Source organism: Dasypus novemcinctus, chromosome 6 (assembly GCF_030445035.2).
Source record: "Dasypus novemcinctus isolate mDasNov1 chromosome 6, mDasNov1.1.hap2, whole genome shotgun sequence".
Taxonomy (NCBI): domain Eukaryota; kingdom Metazoa; phylum Chordata; class Mammalia; order Cingulata; family Dasypodidae; genus Dasypus; species Dasypus novemcinctus.
The window spans coordinates 33,001,893-33,022,502 of NC_080678.1; the positions used below are offsets into that span (position 1 = coordinate 33,001,893).

General features: G+C 41.4%; 1 protein-coding gene across 1 annotated transcript in view; it reads right to left on the reverse strand.

The window, feature by feature from the left end:
* Positions 1–260: 260 nt before the first annotated feature.
* The window catches only part of SORCS3 (sortilin related VPS10 domain containing receptor 3), a 630,681-nt gene continuing 610,331 nt past the window's right edge, over positions 261–20,610 (reverse strand). The window contains exons 21-27 of the mRNA XM_058298484.2: positions 17,801–17,924; positions 16,326–16,438; positions 11,992–12,123; positions 10,134–10,233; positions 9,036–9,141; positions 2,956–3,116; positions 261–2,158 (exon numbers count right to left, since the gene is read on the reverse strand). Of these exons, the coding sequence (XP_058154467.1) occupies positions 2,094–2,158; positions 2,956–3,116; positions 9,036–9,141; positions 10,134–10,233; positions 11,992–12,123; positions 16,326–16,438; positions 17,801–17,924 (801 nt within the window). The 3' untranslated portion in view covers positions 261–2,093. The remainder of the gene's footprint in view (positions 2,159–2,955; positions 3,117–9,035; positions 9,142–10,133; positions 10,234–11,991; positions 12,124–16,325; positions 16,439–17,800; positions 17,925–20,610) is intronic.

A 20,610-nucleotide genomic window follows, 5' to 3' on the forward strand; every position in this document is an offset into this window, starting at 1 on the left:
TCTCAGACTGAGAGGACTCCTGGTATAGACCCGAACCACCTGAAGCCTGCAAGGAGCCCAGCCCACCTGAGCCTCATCATTCCCCACTGAGCTCAGCCAAACCACAGTCAACCTGAAAACTCATGAGCAAAAGAATAAATACCCATTGTTTTATAAACACCATTTGGCTTTTTTGTCATATAGCATTATTGCAGCAATAGTTGATAGATATAATATGTAAAGAAAACTGCCCAAAGAGAGAAAACTCAGCCAGATATAGCTTTGATGTACAAAAATACATTTATTTTCAACAATTTCAAAACCACTGTCTTTTTTACAGTAGAAATATTCAAATGGAACAATAAAACCAAGAACAGTATATGTACATATACTGTATATATAGATATGACTCATGCATTTGTATTCCAGTGTTTAGTACAAGTATTGCATTGTCTGCCTCATTTAACCCTTGAAACAAAAAACAGGATCTTTAGAAATGCTGCTGATATTTTTCTATGCTGTGGCCAGCCAGACTCTTCTCTATTGCACTCTGTGTCTCACAGAGAAGAATGGGAACAATATCCCACAAAAATTCACAGGTATGGAATGCAGCCTTTCCTCCCATATATATATACAGTATATCATTTTTTAAAAAAACTAGTGTACTCAGGCTGAGCCTGAAAATAAAAACAATGCTTATAGTATGACTTAAGGTGACCCCACTGAAAAGAATCGATATGTATAAATGTGTGAAGGGGCTGAGATGCTGAAAAGAGCCACTCACTCCAGAGGCAAGGACTACCCGTAAGGGAACTGAGGGTACATCTGACAAGCAAAGAGCACAGCATTGCTAAAATCTTGATTGACTAATACCATTAAAGGCGGGGCAAGACCTCTGTTTGGCCTGTAGGATTTGTGTGGACTTGTGATTCCACAAATGCCGCCTCCCTCCCTCCCTCTCTAATTCTTCCTATGCTAAGAGGAACTCACTGGGCTTAACTGAGGGTCCAGGGGGCTTGTCTAAGCTAAGTATAGTTTGAGTTCAAAACAAGCATTATACATTTCCATGGAATCCAATCAGAAATCAGAATAATCATCATTTTGAGATCCATTGCCTGACTTCTTCAGAGAACACTCTTTCCTTGGGTTGGAAAATACCACTGCTTTCCTTTTGGAAGGGAAGCCTTGTTTTCCCCATCTGGGTGTCAGTATGAAGTCTCTACAGGGCTTCATCTTGAAATTTCTTCCATGTCACTGATGGAACAAAAAGACCTCCAATTGTCTGTTGATACTAACTATCCTTCCTTTATAAGTTGCCCCCAAGAAGCCCTCTCCCCGCCCCTCACTCCTTTATATACCTAAGTAGAAACCAGCTATGATGTGGACACAGAGATGCAAGAGTTAAGTGTGACAGACCACTGGAAATCATCCAGAACCCAACACACAAAGCAGGCCTAGGGGTTGGTCAGCTCCAAGAGTGAGTGTGTAAGCCAACACAGGCATCCTTCTTTTTCAGTTTTCTTTTTTACTAAACATTAAATTATTTCTTCAGAAATAAAAGCTATTTACATTGTAATTATATACAGTCAGCCATTGAGCCATCGGTAGCCTCTCTATTGACATGCACAAGGCAGGGCCTCTTTCATCAAGGTGTGCCTGCTTTCTGCAACTCTGTCCACTCCCCAACAACCTAACTAAGTAGGGGATCTAAGTCGGGGGTAGGTTGTGTTGTCGGGGAGGGTGGGGGTTGGTGACTTGGGGGAGGGCATAAGAGGTTAGCAAAATGGCAATCCAACTTAAAGCAAACAAAAAGAAAAGACCATAAGGAAAAAAAGAGTCTGCGTCTTGCCTTACAACTGGCAGAAAAAAAGCAAGGAGGCTGTGGGAAGATGTACTCTTTGCCCTCAGCACAAATACAACCATTTATTTTCTTCCTCTCCATTTCAATCAGCCTTTCTCTCCCAAAGCTAAGTATCTGCCTTCTATTTATGAAGGGGCCCTTGGTAAACATAAGGTAAAAAAAAAAAGGTGTTTTCATTTTTCCATAATAGTGGTCATAGGAATCCTCAAAAGTAAAAAGTCAGAAAGGTGGTTGAGCACGTGGCTTGCTGGTATTAAACACTAGTACAGTTGGGGATCTCCTTTGTGCTTTCGCTGTTCACAATGGTGGCCATGCCTCCTGCAGAGGAGAGAAGAGACAGGGAGAGTAGAACGAAATGTCACAAGGGCAGGATCTTTGTTTATTTACTGCTAAGTATCAAGCACCTAGAACGGGTGCATATAGGTCTTTCTTCAGTAGGGCATCTCGATAGTCTCTCCCCTCAGTTCACCGACACTGATGGCTTGCCTCATCCATGTTTAACATTTGCTATCCCCTACATTAGCACACAAGGGAGGAAATGACATTGACTGCCTCTTACATTCCACTGATAACTAAAGAAAGAGCCAAAATGGATTGAACACTTACATATGCTAAAGGTACTGTGCTAAAAACATCAAATAATTTAATTATCACAATGACCCTAGAAGGTAGATACTATTATTCCCATTTCACAGATGAGGAAAATGAGACACAGAGAGGTCACAGAGCAAGCAAAAGGCAGAGCAAGAAAACGTACCCAGGGCTATCTGATGCCTACACTTGTGTGGCTATTGATAGGGATATATAAAACTTTTGCTTTATTGAAAAAAATGGAAAAAATTCAAACAGCGATGGCTAGTTGGCCTCATCCCTCCAGCCCCACCAGTGCTTCCAACTCTGAATGATTCTGAAGGAAAACAAACTATCTCCCATTTTGTGTGGCCAGAGGTAGCAGACCAATTTTAAAACATGATTTTGTCACTGTAGCCAGTTGTTTTTCCCCACCCTCCAGTCCTGTCCTGCCTGGAGGACAGGCCAAAAGTGGGCTGGCTGATCTATTGTTTGGAGAAGAGAGGACATGGGAGTTTGGAAAGAGGTAGTTCAGGGGCACCTACCTATGACCCGGGTGTCCAGCTCTTTGTCCAGAAGTTCCTCAGGCTCAGTGAAGTCACTGAGGGTGATTTTGGGGGCGTTTTCACTTTGGCTCACTGACCCAATCATCTCCTGCTCCTTGTCGTGTTGGACTTGAGCATAGATGTTAATCCAAGGGATTTTCCTACATGGGGTGGGAGCAAATTCAGATTAAGACCATAGGGTGTGCCACACTTGGGCAGTTGGAAATATTGGGTGATTGGGGGAAGAAGCAGCTATCAACAGGAAGATCCATGTCACGGGGAGAGACACTGTGGCCATGGGGCCAGAGGTTACAAGGCCAGAAACCTGGATGCCTAGGGAAGATGTAAACCACAGAACTACCTAAGGAATGCAACTTCTCCTGGGATAAAACAACAAGTAGATGTCCATAGAAGGGAAATGCGATTGATCAGTTAGGCATTTAAACCCTAAAACATTTACCTGTTTTTAAGATGTAAAGGGGTTGGATCTTGAGGATCATGAGGTTGTATCCTAGTGAAGAGATGTTTTTGTTCTCCCCCAAAGTTATATCTCTTTTTGCCAGTTTACATTGGCCTATTTTTATGAGTGGCCAAGAAATAATAGACTCAGCCAATGCTACTACTTTCAGTGCACTATCCAGGGGTCAGGGATCTTAAAAATTTTGATAGTTTCCTCATCTGTTCAATGTGGATAACAATAGCTTCCTTTTAGGATTATGGGGAGGATTAAGTAGGACAAAGAAACTAACTCCCTTCAAAGCTATAAAGCAAAGAAGTTTGAAAACAGGAGGCATATAGATTTGAGGGTGAAAGAGCTGGCAGGGTCAGTAGGAAATCTTCCAGGGACACTCATCTCCTCATCCACTATTTTCTAGCCTCTGTAGTCATTTCTGAATTCCTCAAATCCAGACCTTCTCAAACTTTAATGTGCTTATGAATCACTACATCTCCATGGACCTCATTAAAATGAGGATTCTGACTCTGTAGGTCTTGAATGGCCTGAGATTCTGCATTTCTACTAGGAAACCAGGTGAGGCTGATGCCACTGGTCCCGGACCCAGACTCTGAGTTGCAGGACTCTACAGCTGTCTTCCCCATCTTGGGGACTTGGAGCTAGCCATTCCCTCTGTCTGTAACACCCCTCCTTCTGCTCTTTTCATGTCAGTTTCCTTCCCGTCCTTCAGAACTCAGCTTACATGTCATCTTAGAGAGGCCACCCCTGATCACCTCACCTCACCTCACCTGTTCTTCAGTGTCAACAGAAGAAATAAATAAGATCTTTGTTTAGTGATGTAATAGTTATTTTTGTACTTGCTTCCTGTCTTTCTCTCTTTAGAATTTGCCCCACCTGGAAAAGAACTATGATTTCTATGTCCACTACTACACACCTAACTTAGCACAGTGCTTGGCAATGACTCATATTCAACAAGTGCTTGTTGAATGAATGAATTAATGAATGACCTCAAAGCCTAGGCTCATTTTACTTTCCTGTATTAAGTTCTTAACTGAAAAGACCACATTCCAACCTAGGAACCTTATATCTAGAAGAGATCTTAATTACCTCATCTAAATGATGGAGAAATTGGACTACAGTCCAGACATTTCATGAAGCTGATTATTGGCATAGATGTGGTTTAAACTTTGACTACTTTACATCTACACCAATCCAGAACATTCCATCATCTATTTCTAAAGGAAAATTACTCTATTCTCCTCAGGGGTGTTTTATAGTTTCTAGATTCCCCCTCCCTCCAATGAAGCAGACTGTAGGGACATTTAATAAGGTTTTCCTGCAGCCGATTCTGAGAGAAAAATCTGAAAATAGGTTTAATGTTTGCAGGAGTTTCTACCTTTCCTTTATGTTCAGTTTTCATGTCTTTAATGTTTGCCTTCCATACATTAAGAGAAGGACCCCCATGACTCCTACTGGCCTGAACCTGCTTCTGAGAATTTACAGGAACCATAAATGGATAGATTCTATGTGAGGCAGCAAACTGCAGGCTCTCTAAATAAGTATAATTAAAAATTCATGCTGGCCCCTAGTTTCTTCTTCTTATCTAAATAGAAATGCAGCCTAATGACTCAGATTCCTTCTAATCATAAAAGTACATATTACTAATGAATGTTGGGATCAACTGTAATATTTATTAGGTGTTGGGAGCAGCCAAACCATTCCTGATCACACGTGTGGACTTCAGAGTTGGAATCAGAGTTCTTTGCCTTCGCTTTCCTGCTTTCCTAATGATACCCAAGAGGATTTGGATAAATTTGCCCTTATAAAGATTATTCACTTTCTTTCAGTCTCAAAAAGCACATCTAAACACCAGCACATTTTTCATCTTGTTCATAGATGGTGGGAAGGGAATGAATTTTAATGTCGTAATTTATAGGATTTTTAAAAAACTGTCCAATTGTTTTTCATTTCTTAACACATCTGCTGGTAGGACTTCTGGGAATATACAGATAAATAAAGGCTGAACTCCACTTTTGCAGATGACAAAGGTGGGCAATCAATAGGTTGAGATATTTCTTGGGCCACACAGTCACCTAGGTTTTAATAAGAGGAGTAGGATGGAAAATCCCTAGTCTCCTAAAAATTGGCACCTTTGAAAATCATTTGTTCCAGATATGATGGGTGTTAAAAGCCTGTGGCAGATAATTTGGAGAGAGCAATGTAGGCTTCAAACTATAATGAAAGCCCTACTGAAAAAAAGACTGGAAAAATGTAAGAGGTGTAGCTGTTTTCCTGGGTGACCAGAAAAAGCTGATCTCCAGTTTTAGAAAGGTCTTGCTAGATGGACTTGTCAGAAAGTAAAAGCCAGCTCATAATGATTTTTAATTATTATTACCTGAGATATCAGAAAATAGCAGACCTAATCCAAGAACAAGGTTGAAAGTGAGGGGCAGGATCTGAAGGTAACTGTTTTTCTTCTCCTGTTAGGTGACCACTTGGGACAATGAGATCATTTTCAGGTCCTAGTACACAGTAGGCACCCGATAAATGTTTATCAAATGAACGTATGAATGTTTTTAATTAGTTCATGATGAGGATTAAAGAGTCAAAGGATTGGGTCTGAAAACACAGCAAGGTTGTGATCTGGAATCAGAACCAGAATTGCCCTTTCCCCTAGATCAGAGGTTCCTAACCAAGGGGTCCATGAGCTTGGATTGAAATTCAGAAAAACATTATTCTTATGGGGATGTGTTGGTGTGGGTATGATACATTTATTAAATAATACACAGTATAGTGTGGACTTAGTAAGGGGTCTGTGGTTTCCATCTGACTGGCAAAGGGGTCCGTGGGACAAAAAAGGTTAAGCACCTCTGTCCTAGATTGTGCTGCCCAATAAAGCATTTACCAGCTACATGCAGCTATTTAAATTATTTAAAAAGAAATGAAATTTAAAATTCAGTTCCTCAATCATATAGTGACTCCTATATTAGACAGCACAGATTATGGAACATGTCCATGATTGCAGAGAGTTCTATTGGGAAGTGATGAAAGAAGCATAGAGATTACGGAAATCCAGGGATAAGAAGTTGAACTTTGCTTGTCAGCCAGCCAGGCACCCTCTACAAAGCTATCAATGGGGTTTTAGATAACTGGGGAGGGGAATAAGAACAAAGAAATAAAACAAAACAAAATAGAACATAAACTAAAGGAATTGAGCATTGGGAGGGAAACTTCTAGCAACAGGACTGGAAAAGTAAAGATAGCTGGGTACAGGTTACCCTTAGCTGGCTCTGCAATTACCTGGTGTGACTGGCATTTGTTTCCTACAGCCTTAATTACACAATTCTTGGCTGCTACCTGGGAACTACAATGGTAGAATAATTTGGGAATGTTAGTATCTGGCATAGATTTAAGTATTAAAGTGTCCAAATTTAGAGATGCCTTCATTTACAGGTTGGCTGTGATGGAGTTTAGCAGGATTTGTAAAGGAAAACTTTCTAAGTCACTCAATTTTTACCTTCCTTTGCAGCTGCCTGACACAAATGCCTCTTTGCAGGACTCATATTGGTCCCTGTCCTCAGCAACCATAGATGATAACCAGAGGGTGACAAATTTGATGTAGTTGATCTTCAAGGCCCAGCTACCAAAGGCTTTCTCACAATCAAATCTTTGGATGAGGGAAATTTTCCTTTTCATGTAACTGAAGCACATCCATAAACAGGTGGTGCCTTAACCAGACCATGTCTATATTTCTATATCAAACGTGTTCTCTTTATGGATATAGGATGACCGAATACCTGAAAGTAACTTGTTTCTCTCCCTGTTGCTAAGATACAAAGAAAAGAATTGTATGTACAGCAGAAGGGAATGAGATGTAACCCTTTCTTTGTGCCAAATTCCACTTTTGGTGGTCAAGAAGAATATCCTGTTGAAGCAATGAAGTATGAAAACCGGCTTCAACCAGTTGGCCAGACCTGCGCAGAAACAGCCCCTTGCTGTCCTCACTTCAACTTACTTAATTAACATAGTAAATAACCCCACCCTTTCTTGATCATGCAATGCATATGCAAGCGTGATTTCCTGAACATACTAATCATACAATTATATAACCAGCTATGTGTGTTCGTCCATATGCATAAAAACTAATGCATAATCAAAGTAAATTCTAAGTAGTAATTTGAGTATTTAAGCAAGAGTGAAACTGCAGCACAAGGAGTCACTTTACACTGACCTTGACTCCTTACCTCTTCAGACATACTAAATGTGAGTTTGCCTAACTCTCATGTTGAAGTTTTCTTCATGCCATCTCTGGTTATCCATAAAGGCCCTACCTTGAGGCCTGACACTATCTGTGATATAAAGGGAACAGGAGAAGGTGAGATGGCATGTCTTGCTCCAGGAGCCAGGAACACACATACTGGTCCATTTTTTGACTAGGAAGGTAAACCTCACTCTGTCCTGCTAGTGGGGTTCCTGTTGTTGTGGCTAAGGCAGAGAGATACACTAAGTGAAACTGGAGTTCCCAAGCCATGAGGTATCTAGAGGAGAGATAAGTAGACTGTGGGGAGGGGAATGCAAGAGTAAAGCTGATCTCTGCCAAAACAGAAAAGCATTACACTCAGTGCCTAGAAAGACTCCAGAAGCAAACTGTGCTTTTGAAACTCACCTGACATTTAATATTTTTACGTTACCCAACACCAGGCTTCTAAGAAACACATTTCTATACTACTGATATAATTTTTGTGCCCCAACTCTGTGCTGGTTTGTGACACAGAAGGCATCTTATTTATAATAGCTTAGTTTTGTTGATTATTATTTGTCAGTCTAGACATTATGCAATTTAAGCTCCCTGTGAAGTGAGGATTATTTCCCCCATTTTACAGATGAGGAAACAGAGGGTTAGAGAGGCAAATTCAATTACTCAATGTTAAAAACACTAAAAATTAGAAACGGTCTGTCTGATTTCTACCAGGACACCTACTGGTATAAGAGTTAAATGCTATTTGAATAATGGTACAGAATTATTGATCCCAACTTCATGCTTTTAATAAGCATCCTCTTATATCACCCCTCCTGTGGCCTTCCAAAATAATTTCTAAATACATGCAGAGTTTGTTTTTCCTGATCAATTTCCTTTTAAAATCAGGAAAAAAGAGGAAGAGGGGTAAGTTTGAATATGTGGAGTATGCAAATGAAAAAGAGGTACTGGGTAAAACGTGTGTGTCTGCACCTGTGCATGTCAGTTTCCAGCTGCATTTTCTCTACTTAACCACACTCTATGCTTGTTGAGCTATAGAAAAAGGTCTCCTGCACAGTTGAGACCTCACTTTGGAGATCCGGGTGAGGTCTGAAAACCCCTTACACTTCTCTTGAAGGGAACAAATTGATTTCATAGGCTAGCCCTCATTGTCCTAATTCATTATATCAATAAATTGGATAGAGTTCAGATTCTGAAATCCATTTATTCCCTGACCTTCAACTATTCCTGCTTTTCTTTATGCCAAACAGAGCTTCAAGGAGAATTAAGATCACATTCTCGAGATGAGTTTTGGGATGTTGGTTATGGGAGGAATGGGCTCCCATGAACCTAGCCTAGAGATCACAATTCAATGATGGTAGCACATACCTTTTAAACTTGTAGATCAAAAACACAGCCAGGCCTACAAACACCACTGACAAGAGCATGAGCATGGCTGAGCTGCTGTGCCCAGCACTGGAGTCCACCAATGGAGCTAGGAGGAAAGAACAGACATGTTCGCTTGGAAGCCACTAGCTGGAGGTAGTACCAGTTGGAGAAAGGAGGCCAGCTGGTCTCCACCCTTATTTCCAGTCACACTTCCCTGCATGCTATCTGGGCACAGGCAGCAGCCCTCACTGCTGAGAATGGAGTCCCCAACCACAGCTTCTTAGGGAAATGAAATTACTCCACTCTGCCTGGGAAATCTTGCTTTTCTTGGTGGAAACTGAGCAATGCGTGGGCAGCTAAAGGTAGTAGAATGTCTTTAATGTGCTTGCCCCTTTCACAACAGGTGTGCCTGTCAGTGATGATTGTAGTCAGCTCCTTGGGAACTCTGGATTAAATACTAATGCCTTGTTTTCTTCTCTTCCTGTACTCTGTTCTGGCAAAATACAGCTGGATGGGCACATCTGGAGACTTCACATCTTAGATGTCTTACATTAATAAGGACCATTTAGCAAACAGGCTCACCCAGAGAGTCAGAAGTGAATGCCCAATGGGAGATACCTTTTTTATTCCTTTATGAATCTACCAACTAGAGCTGGTCTGTACTCCTAACTAGAGCTGATCTGCACTCTTACTTATACTCAGACAGCATAAATTGGGAGGGTGCTTTAAAGTTATCTAATCTGGCTTTCTAATCAAGGTTCCTGGAATCAGAAAATTGTAAAAATTCAGAGAGCCTGGGTTCTACCCAATGCAATATCAACTGCTGCAGATTAAAAAACATAAAGGCCCAAAGAAGCTGTAGTATTTCCCCAAGACCATACCGGGATTCAGTGGCAAAGCCGTTCTTAAATAAGTCTTCCTGCCACATCTACAGGATGCCTCCAAAAAGATTTGGTTATCTTTCTAACACATCGCTATCCAAAAGGGTTCTTCTACAAAGAACTTATGGAGAAGTGCCTTGTGATTATTTCCTCCCTTTTCTTGCCAGGATAAAAGATCTGGCACAGCCTTTTCCCCGGCTTCTGAGCTGGCACTTACCTAATGTCAGCTGTGTGACATACACAATGACTTGAACCCCTGGCTTCAGTTCAAACTGGACCAAATTCTGGTTTAGGGCATTAAACAGCATCTCTACAACCTGTAAAATAAAGAGAGGGGCTGCATGGGAGGACATGACATGGGGCAAGGCTCCCTTGTGGGGTAAGAAACCAAGGAAAAGGTCAATAGGAAAAAATGGCTATATTCAACCAGGAACAGCGCCACAATCCTGAATTTTGGGACACTGTATAAAAGAATATTGCAATATCCTTATCAATTTGGTGTGTACATCCCTTGAAGCCCTGGGAAATCAAGCAAGCGGCTGGTATTAATTTCTTATACTGGAGAGGAGAATTATACAGAAATAAATGTCCACAGTCACCTAATGAACCAGAGTCAATAGCAGACATGGATTTTCATTCAACTCCTAGTTCAGTGCTTTTTCATCCATATCTTTATAACCTACCATAGAAATACCTGTTTGGGTTCCAATGAAAGAAAGTCAAGTCGTCATTAGTTCTTTAATCTGATCAAGTAATATACACAGGGTAGAGAGGCCCCTGCTAGGATTAAAGCAGGCACATATACTCCCAGCTCACGCCTCCCATTTTTTCTATCATAGAGACAATGGGAGGCAAGCATCAAAGCAGCTGCCTCCTTTTTATGGAATAATTTTTCCTCTTTACTCTTCCCCAGCAAAGCTCAGAACACATAACATCGATTTAATCACTCTAATTCTCACATGAAAGCTGAGGCAGACTTAAGCTGTTGTCCCTAACTCTTATCTTGCCTTGTGTGCCTTAATATCACAGCTGCTATTCATCACCGTAATTACCTATTTATCTAAACGGATGGATATTGTAGCTTCCAAAAATAGTTCACACATGCCACTTACTATTGCAGAATAAAGAGGTTTTTTAACAGTGAAGTATGCATTGAGAAGTCATAGTTATTTCCAGCCAACTTCAACATGAAATCTTGCACGGCAAGGAACTGTTTCATTTCCAGAGGACTTGACTGTTATGATATGTGTGCTGCTCAAGGATGGGGTGATGGTCAGGTGAGCTCCACAGAGACATGGAAGATGTCTGTACAACAATCCCTACATATAAGAGCAATTGTGTTTGTTGCACGCTAGTTTGCAGCACCCCCAGTCGTACTAATTTCCACTCCTCCTGAGTGAGCACCTTGGGAAGGCAAGGCAAGGTGAAGCAGAGTGCAGCCCATCAGACCCCAGCAGGAGCAGAGGCAGAGAGTGAGGAAACTGGGAAGGGCCATCTCTTCAAGTCTAAGATACTGTGTGGGTAACAGAAATGATACGCCTGTTTGATAAGGACAGGAAATCATAAGCCCTTTCGGAAACGCTACTTCTTTAGTCAAAGCAAGATGCGACAATCCATCTCTTTTGGAGAGACAAGTTTAAAAACAGTTCCTTTTCTCCCCAGAAGCAAAACTTAAATTGACCAGAATCTCTAGGGCTAGTGCAGTTCAACGACAAGAAGCATATTTTCCCAGAATAGATAGGGAAACTCAAATTCCTATCTCTCTCTCTTTCTCTCCCAAGACAAGTCATTAAGAGGGAAGCTTCAAGCAAGGTGCAGGGATGCCATCTTTTGGAATGAATCGTGCCAGAGGTGCTTTTCCTCCCTGTGTGGCTGAATAACCCCACCCATTTGCATTTGTGTTTTTTTCTGAGTGAAGCTGATTGTTCTTCAAAGCCCTGGGCAATGGACACAGGGCTACCAGGCCAATGGGAGACACCTTGTCTCCCCCTTTTTGGTTGGGGATCACTTTGTGTCCCCTCAGAGTTTTCTTTGGGGAAGAGGCAAGTGTCCCAGCCAAGTTTCCGTTCACTTACTTGCTCCAGGTCCCCTTCATTGCCTTTCCTCCTCTCCGTCAAGTTCTTGGGGGGGAGGATGAAGAGCTCTGCTGAAGTGGGGAGGCCAGGGAACACGGCCACAAGGATCTGGTCTTCTGGGACACTGGTGACCTGCGAAGATGTTTACACCAAAGCCTGAGGTGCAGGGGAAGGCAGCCTTTCTCAAACCAACAGGGCGGCACAGAGCAGCAGCTGACGGCTCATAGACGTGTTTAAAACGCAGCATTTTAGCCACTGGGTTCAAAACACACCTAGGCTTTCTCTTTGTTTACTCCTAGAATTGCTAGATAAAGAATCATCAGTGTCACTACCTCCTTTGCTCCTATGTTTTTACTGTCACCAAAATAGTATTACGAGTGATTTTCAAAACATTAGTTTCTGGGAACATTTGCAAAAACTTCTTCCAATTTTCCTTTTTTTTTTTCTGCACTAAGAAAACTAGAGCTTGTGGCTAGAACATGAACAGACTGACTATAAATGGGAAAACAGGAGTTAGAAACAAACATAGGAAAAAGCAAATTAAAAAGAGAAGCAGAGCAGCACTTGTTTCCACTTATTAAAGCAGGATAATTTTTAAGTTGAAATAGCTAATATTGGTGAGGCAGCAGTGAAGGAATTTCCCTCATTTGTTGTAGGCAGCACTAAAAACGGATACATATTGCCAATTTCTCTTCCAAAAGATTTACTTAAAAGCCATAAAAACAGTCATGCCCTTCATTCAGTACCTGTAACTTGGAGAGTGTGTCCTAAAGAAATGATCCAGATTATAGAAAAAGCCATATGCAGTAAGAAATTTTCACATTACTTGAAATAGCAAACAAATGGGAAAAACTGAAAAAGTTGAAAAAAAAGGGGGGGAGCATTAAGTAAATTATGGTATAATGACTTAATAGAGTATTAGTCTACCATTAAAATCATTACTATGAAGCAAATGGAAAAAAAATGCTTATAATAGCTGCATTCTGATCTGCTTTGTCACATTTCTTTGACTACAGTTCTACAAAAACACTAATTTATAGAAGGGAAAGAATAACGAAATACTAAACGTTGCATTAAGAAGCTAAGATTATGGGTAAATTCTTCTATTCCTGGATGTTCAGCAAAAGCATTCTACTACTTTGTGATGATAAAAACTTAAGAGGTGGCAGCGGACTTGGCCCAGTGGTTAGGGCGTCCGTCTACCACATGGGAGGTCCGCGGTTCAAACCCCGGGTCTCCTTGACCCGTGTGGAGCTGGCCCATGCGCAGTGCTGATGCGCGCAAGGAGTGCCCTGCCACACAGGGGTGTCCCCGCATAGGGGAGCCCCACACGCAAGGAGTGCACCCCATAAGGAGAGCCACCCAGCATGAAAGAAAGTGCAGCCTGCCCAGGAATGGCACCGCACACACACAGAGAGCTGACACAATGAGATGATGCAACAGAAAAAGAAACACAGATTCCCATGCCACTGACGACAACAGAAGTGGACAAAGACGATGCAGCAAATAGACACAGAGAACAGACAACCGGGGTGGGGTAGAAGGGGAGAGAAATAAATAAAAATAAATCTTTAAAAAACAAACAAACAAACAAAAAACTTAAGAGGTAAGCTTCTAGCTTAAGGCAAATTCCTGAAGAAAACAACACCCTATGATCTTCCCTGTAGTGTCTCCCGAACAATACCCTCCCTTCTGTCAGTCCAAATGAGATAATTTTTGATTCAGCTGAAAAAGTCCGCGTCTTCCAAGAAGCCTCCCCTGGCTGCCTGCAGTGATCTCCTTCCGTCCCTATAGCAAGCACCTTCAGACTGTCATAGTCACCACGTTTCAGGGACACAGATCATGTCCACTGTGACAGATGATTACCCCTGAATGGCACAGTCTTTTCTCGGCAGGTTCTTCATCGTGTGCTTGCCTTCCTCAGAACCCCAATTTGTGGCTACCCCATTGTTCCCCTAGATGCTGCACACGGCACAGTGACTCAGTGAATACTTGCTGATTCCAAGAGAGGAAGAAGGGTTAGTTGCTTCCCATTTGCTCAGCCCTAATTCCTACCTGGGACCAGTCTCACAGATTAGACCTAAATCTCAGGATGGATAAAGAACAGTGAGAAGCAGCAGTGAGAAGCCTCAGGAGTTTACCAAGTAGGGAGTCATCCTCTTGGTACCCCTAGGTGGCTTTGCCAGACCCCTTGGTACTCTCTTGAAGGCAGGACCCTTGAGGAGGTAGGGGTTTCAAGTGCCCAAGTCCATGGGGTGAGAAGGCCTTATCTTAACCATCTAGGGCATGGAAGTCTCAAGAAAGACCGCAGAGAATCACCTGCCAGAGTGAAGGTGATGAGCCCAATAATGCCCTGGTTGGTGTGACCTGTTGTCCCGGGGGACCATGTTTTCAGACAGCGCCTGTCCATTAAGAACTTGGAGGCACTTTGGAGCTGTGTGTCTGAGTCACTCAATCCCATCCAAAGGGACATGTGTGTGACTACTCTTCATGGGATTTAAGACCTAGGCATCAATTGGCAGGGCTGATTATTATTATTATTATTATCAAATTACGTATTAAACACCCAGCATGTTTTTAATACATACACTCATTCATAAAAACACAATTTTGGATGTTTCCCATTCTAAGGCATACAAGGGTAATCTCATTTTCATCTCTTTCTATGAACCATCATTTGTTAAAAGATTAGAAGTGAAGTTCATCTTGACAACTCCCCACAGCAAATTCTCTTATATCATACTCTTTTATTTATTCTGCTTCCTTTTTGTCTGCTCATTTTCCATGTCCTTCCCTGGATCTTTCTCCTTGCCTTGGGAGTACCAGCATCCATATCTTCCCTGTCCCCAAAAGCTCCCCAGGGAGCCTATATCCTCTACAACTCCAGCTCTCAAATCTTTCCCTCTAGCTGGAACCTTGGCTTGACCTTCAGGCCTCTATTTTCACTTATCCTGGTCATCTTCACCCAGTTGTTTCTCCTGTGCTCCAAAGGCATTACATAAAAGAACAAATATTATCTTTCCCCAAGATTGTTTCTCCTATATAAGCTCCAATTTGATTAATGGCAAGGCCATCTCCTACCTACTCATCTAATCAGAAAGTGCCTCTGTTCCCCTCCTGCACACTACATTTTATTAGTCACCAGTTCTATTATTGAACTTCCTAAGGACACTTGCAATCTCTCCTCCTCAGGGTCATATTTCTCTGGCCTAGATAACTGCGATGGTCTTTTAGCTGGGCATCTTTTGTGAAGTCTCTCCCTCGCCCTATTTACTTCCTACCCTAGCAGTCCATCTTCTCTACTGCCACCCAACTGATGGGCTGAAATATAAATCTACTGGCAGCATTTTCTTACTAAAAACAATAACAACACCATATCTTTCACAGTGCCTAGTGCCTGCAATATATGGCAAATCCCCTTTAGCTTCTCAGACCTTTCATAATCTGACCTAAGCATCCTTGTCACATTTAGCCACATCTATCCTTACCACCCTGAGATGGACTACACCAAACTCTCTGCCATTTCCCAAATAGACTGTACCCTTTCAATAATGCTATTGAGTCTACCTGAAAGACACTATCTTTTCCGTGGGTAACACCATTTATCCTTTAAAACACAGTTCAAATATCCCCTCCATAGATGACTCCAATAGTTCAACAAATATTTACTGAATTTGTGCCAAGCCTGCCCTTCCCTGGGTAGAGGGAATCACACTTTTTTCCCATCTCCCTTGGGATGTTGCCCATGTCTCTACCACAGAACTAGTCACACATTAGACTTAGTTCCACTTTGGAATAAGATCATGTTTCATTCATTGCTGTGTGTCTAGCTCTGAGCAAATGATCAACAAAACCCTTTCAGCGTCTCTAAAGCTAATATGACCATGGGTTAACTCTGTAACTCTGGTACCCTGTTGTCATATTTACTGGCCTGTAGCCTTCTGAGTAGTTGATGGTAGTCAATGGCGACTCTAAATTTCTTGATAAGAAGACCCCCTTGTAAGCAAAGTGTGGGTCAAAGTGCATGATATTAATATACTTTCAATGAATGGTCCATCCATTATGAAGGGGTCAATCTCCTGTCTTAGGAAAATTCAGGATAAATGCAGGGTCAATTTCCATTCTTCAAACACTGGATTTCCTCTCTCCTTTCCTACTCTCTATTTCTCCTCTCCCTCCCTTCCTCCCTTCTTCCTTTCTCTCTTTTTACAGAGAATTAATCCTTGTATCATTGTAGAAACGTAGTTTGAAATCCATGAAATTGTATTCTTGACCATGCCATCCAGTGTTTTCCTTTATTCATGAACACTTAAGCAAAAATAAAGACAACCTACCTTAACCAGAGCTCTCTTGATGACATTGCCAATATCTTGCCTCCACTCAGGAATGTCAGGATTGTGGTAATCCAGATTAGGAGAAAATGATAGGAGTTGGGACTGGAAATATTCTGCAGGGACAGAGTATACACATGAGGCTGAAGAGAGGAGGTGAGAGCAGAAGCGACAGGCAGGGGCTCTGTCCTCGTTGTGCATTAGGATAAGTATCTAGTCTCCCATGAGGTTTGAGCGTGATGCCCTATTTAAGCCTGTTTCTTGCCCTTTGAATGAGAGTAGGATTTGTGATTGTAAATAGACTTGTTCTCCTACCAGTCTTCTAGGCCCTAACATTTACACCCTTGTTCTCTACGAAGAATTATCTGAAATAAAGATAAATAGGAAATTCAAAAACAGAGGCTTTTTCAACTGTAGGTAGTACCATTAGGTCGGCATAAAGCCTTAACAATTGGGCTTGGTTGGAATGGAGCCTTTGCACTTCTCCTTTCCTCAGTTCCTTTGTCCATCCTGCAAAAAACTACCTCAGATGATTAGGAAGTCAGGTGAAACAGCCCCTGACTCCAGGAGGTGGTAGTTTCATTGCCTGACCAGGGCGATGGCTACACAAGTATGTTCACATCATAGTAATTCAACAAGCCATACAACTTGTCCTCTGTGCATTTTTCTTGTATACACAACATGCGTCAATAACAATGTTGACTTAAAAAAATTCCAGAGGTCTGATACGAGCCTGAGCACCAAGTTTGCAGAAGTGTAGTAAATGGTACTTATCTGGGATGAGGCTGAAGAAATATGGTCTACTTAGAGGCTCACACATCTTAGTAAAACCTTCTAAAAGACCTTAGCTCTAGAGACTGTTCCTAGGACATGGGGGAGGTTGTGTGGGATGATGGCAGAAGCACAATTATTTCATTTTTAATAATGTTAATGATTAAGAAAGTTTCTCCAGGATAGTGGCCCTATTTAGTGCTCCCCTGACTTGCAACACATTTATGTTCTTGGTCTTTTCCTCAAGTTTTTTTGTCTAAGAAAACACATCGGTTATATGTCCACCTCAATACTTGGGCTACGAGTTCTGCAAGAGCCAGGATCAAGATTTCTCTAGCTTTTGGAATCACAGGCACCCACCCTCATGAAGAGTGGGTGCTGCATGTATATTGTAGATACCTCAGCAGGACATAAGTTCTAGGTGCTTCTGGGACAGGCTTTTTGACTTAGTATTCCTTAAACTTAGGATTCACATCTCTGGCTAGTGAGAACTGCGAACAAGGTGTGATGTAGAGTTCAGCAAATCGTTGTCTGTGACTTGCTTCTCTTATAACCTCAGTCTCTGTTCAGGAACAGGGAAGGAGGCAGGCTTGGTTGCCTCTTGTGGCCTACATAATTTCCCCAAACCACTCAGTGATTGCTGCTAGGATGGACAGAGGAGATGGGAGGGGAGGAGGGGGAACCTTAGGACAGTGTTCAGCACTTACCATGAACCGCGATATATTTTGTGTCCTGGATAAGGGCATTCCCAGCGGCCACCTGGACAGTGATGGTGTTGGTTCCCTCTGCAAGGAACGTGAAGGAAATGCTGCTGTCCAAGGTGATGAGAGGCTACAGGCCAGAGAAGGAAAACACCCATTTAGTCCTCTGTCAGGATACCAGATTTCCTTCCTTTCCTGTAACCTCAGGCTACCAATCTGCAAAGTTTTTGTATACACTCAAGAGATCCTAACTTGAAAAAGAAAAGGAAAAAAAAACATTACATAGTTTCCTAAAACTGCGATTATACCCAGCATCCAGGGAGAGTATTAATATATTTGAAACACACTGTAAAATATTAATCCTGAGAGATGAAGACTGGACACCCTGGATTTTGCATGTCATTCTCTTCTTTCTCAAAGTGGAAGCTGCTTTTGTAATTTGTCCCTGTTGGCTCCCAGAATAGGAGATCATTTCTCTTCTCTACCAATATTATGTGTCCTCTAGTTTTTTTTTTTTCATTCTGTACTCCACTGGACTGGAAGTCCTTGGACAAAAAGGATTATATTTTATTTGCTTCTGTATCCCTCACTGTTAGCACATTTCCTTACATAGAGCAGAAAATACATGTGAGTTGGATTCACAGCTATATTAATGCATTTTTGTCTTAACAGTATCTGTGTTTTCCATTGCAAGGCACTTCTAACTTTTTTTAATAGGTAGGAAAATATATAAACATAGACATCTGTGCTCATTTTTTCCATTTTTTTTTTCTTACTGATCCTTGTAACAGATGGGGGATTTCCAAAGATAAAGAGAGAAATGTAACATTTCCTCCCTAGAATTAAGACTCTTCATAAAAGCAGGTGTATATTGGAAAGATGAGAGTGCTGATTATGATATTGAAGAGTCATTATCCAGTGGCCATTCTAAGGCCCTGACCTCCCAAGTTCTCTGCTTTTGGAACGTAAGATATAACAGTAGGAGGCTGATCTAAGACAATTCATAAAGATATGCCACAAGCATAAATGAGCAACCTCTCTCTCCCCTCCATGTGTCAGGACAACAAAGGGATAGAGAAGAAAAATGTGACCAGTTAGGAGAAGCACAGAGCTCCCTGAAAGTGGGTGGGTAGCGGCCTGCACACACACAGCCTACCTATGCACTCTTAATTGGATGGGGGGCTGGATGCAGGCACAGAGAGCCCTGCAGAGGCTCCAAGACACAGCTTTTAGACAGTGCTTCTGCTGCAAAACTGAGTGCCTTTCTAATTCAGAATTTTCAAACAGGCCTCTGAAGCAATAATTCGATTTCTTCTACTTTAAAATTCTATTGCTCTTTTATGACCAGGCTGGTGGCTGGGGTTGGATAGGATTAGAGCTCTTGTTTCTGACAGTTTCTACTCTGTTGCTAAATGAAAGGAAGGGAGTAAAGAAAGAGATGTACTCCTTCTCCTAATGGCAAACCCCAGCGTTCATGCATTTTCCTCCTCACTTATAGCTCTGTGATGATATATGCACACAAGGGTGTGGCCTTCCGAATTAAACAAAGAATGAGGTGTAAATAAATTTGCCATGCACATTAATTCCACTGGGTCTGTAGAGCCTTTTGGAGGTGAGAAGGAAGATGACCTCAAGTTGGGCTCAGAACAGCTAATGTTTGCTATTGCCATGGAATAAGGCAATAGCAACATGTTTGCTATGGAGTTGCCTACTGTAATATAACAAGAACTGCCACTTGAAACTCTGACTCTGTTACTATTTTAATGAGTGTCATTGGGCAAAGTTTGTCCCCATTCTGGGCCTCAGATTATTTATCTGTACAATTAAGGGCTTGGGCTGGAAGATCTGCGAGGCCCATTCAGCAACTGGTTCCTACTAGTCAATCCATTGCATATCTGTCAGGAGAACTTCAACTGTTTCATCCCTTACTCATACTTTTGTAAGGAAAAGAGAAATATTTATACACCTAGCAGAGCAGTTAAAGTTTAAAAAAATGATACCAAATATTGATGGGAATACAGAGCAATTGTAATTCTCATACATTTCTGATGGAATGTAAAATGGTACAACAACTTTGGAAAAAATTCTTGCAAGTTTTTTTTTTTTTTTAAATATGGAATGCTTCACAAATTTGCATGTCACGTCCTTGTGCTAATCTTCTCTGTACCATTCCAATTTTCGTATTATGTGCCAACAAAGTAAGCAGGCAAGTTCTTATAAAACTAAGCATATACATAACTTATCAAATGCCAATCCTAGGAATACAGTCAGGACAAAAGATAACATATGTCTACAAACAGATAAGCAAAATTTCATAGCAGCTTATTCATAACAGCAATAATCTAAAAATGGCCCAGGAATTCATCAATAAGAAAATGAATAAACAAAGTATAGTATTTCCTATGATGAAGTACTAGTCAGGACTAAAGAAGAACAAATACCAATACATACACAATAGTATAGATGTCAAAACCATGATACATGAAAGAAATCTTATACAAAATAATTCATATGGTACGATTACATTTATATGAATTTCTAGAAAAGACAAATCTAATCTATGGTGGAAAAAATTGAACAGTGGCTGCTTCTTGGGGTTGGGGCAAAGATTGATGAAGGGGGGCATAAAAGAACTTTCTGGAGTTATGGTAATACTCTGTATCTTGATAATAGTTTGGGTTACACATATAAAAACCATTTAGCAAAACTCAATAAATGCACCCTTCAGATTTGTGTATTTCATTGTTGTTGTTTTTTAAGATTTATTTATTTCTCTCCCCTCCTGCCCTGGTTGTCTGTTCTCTGTGTCTATTTGT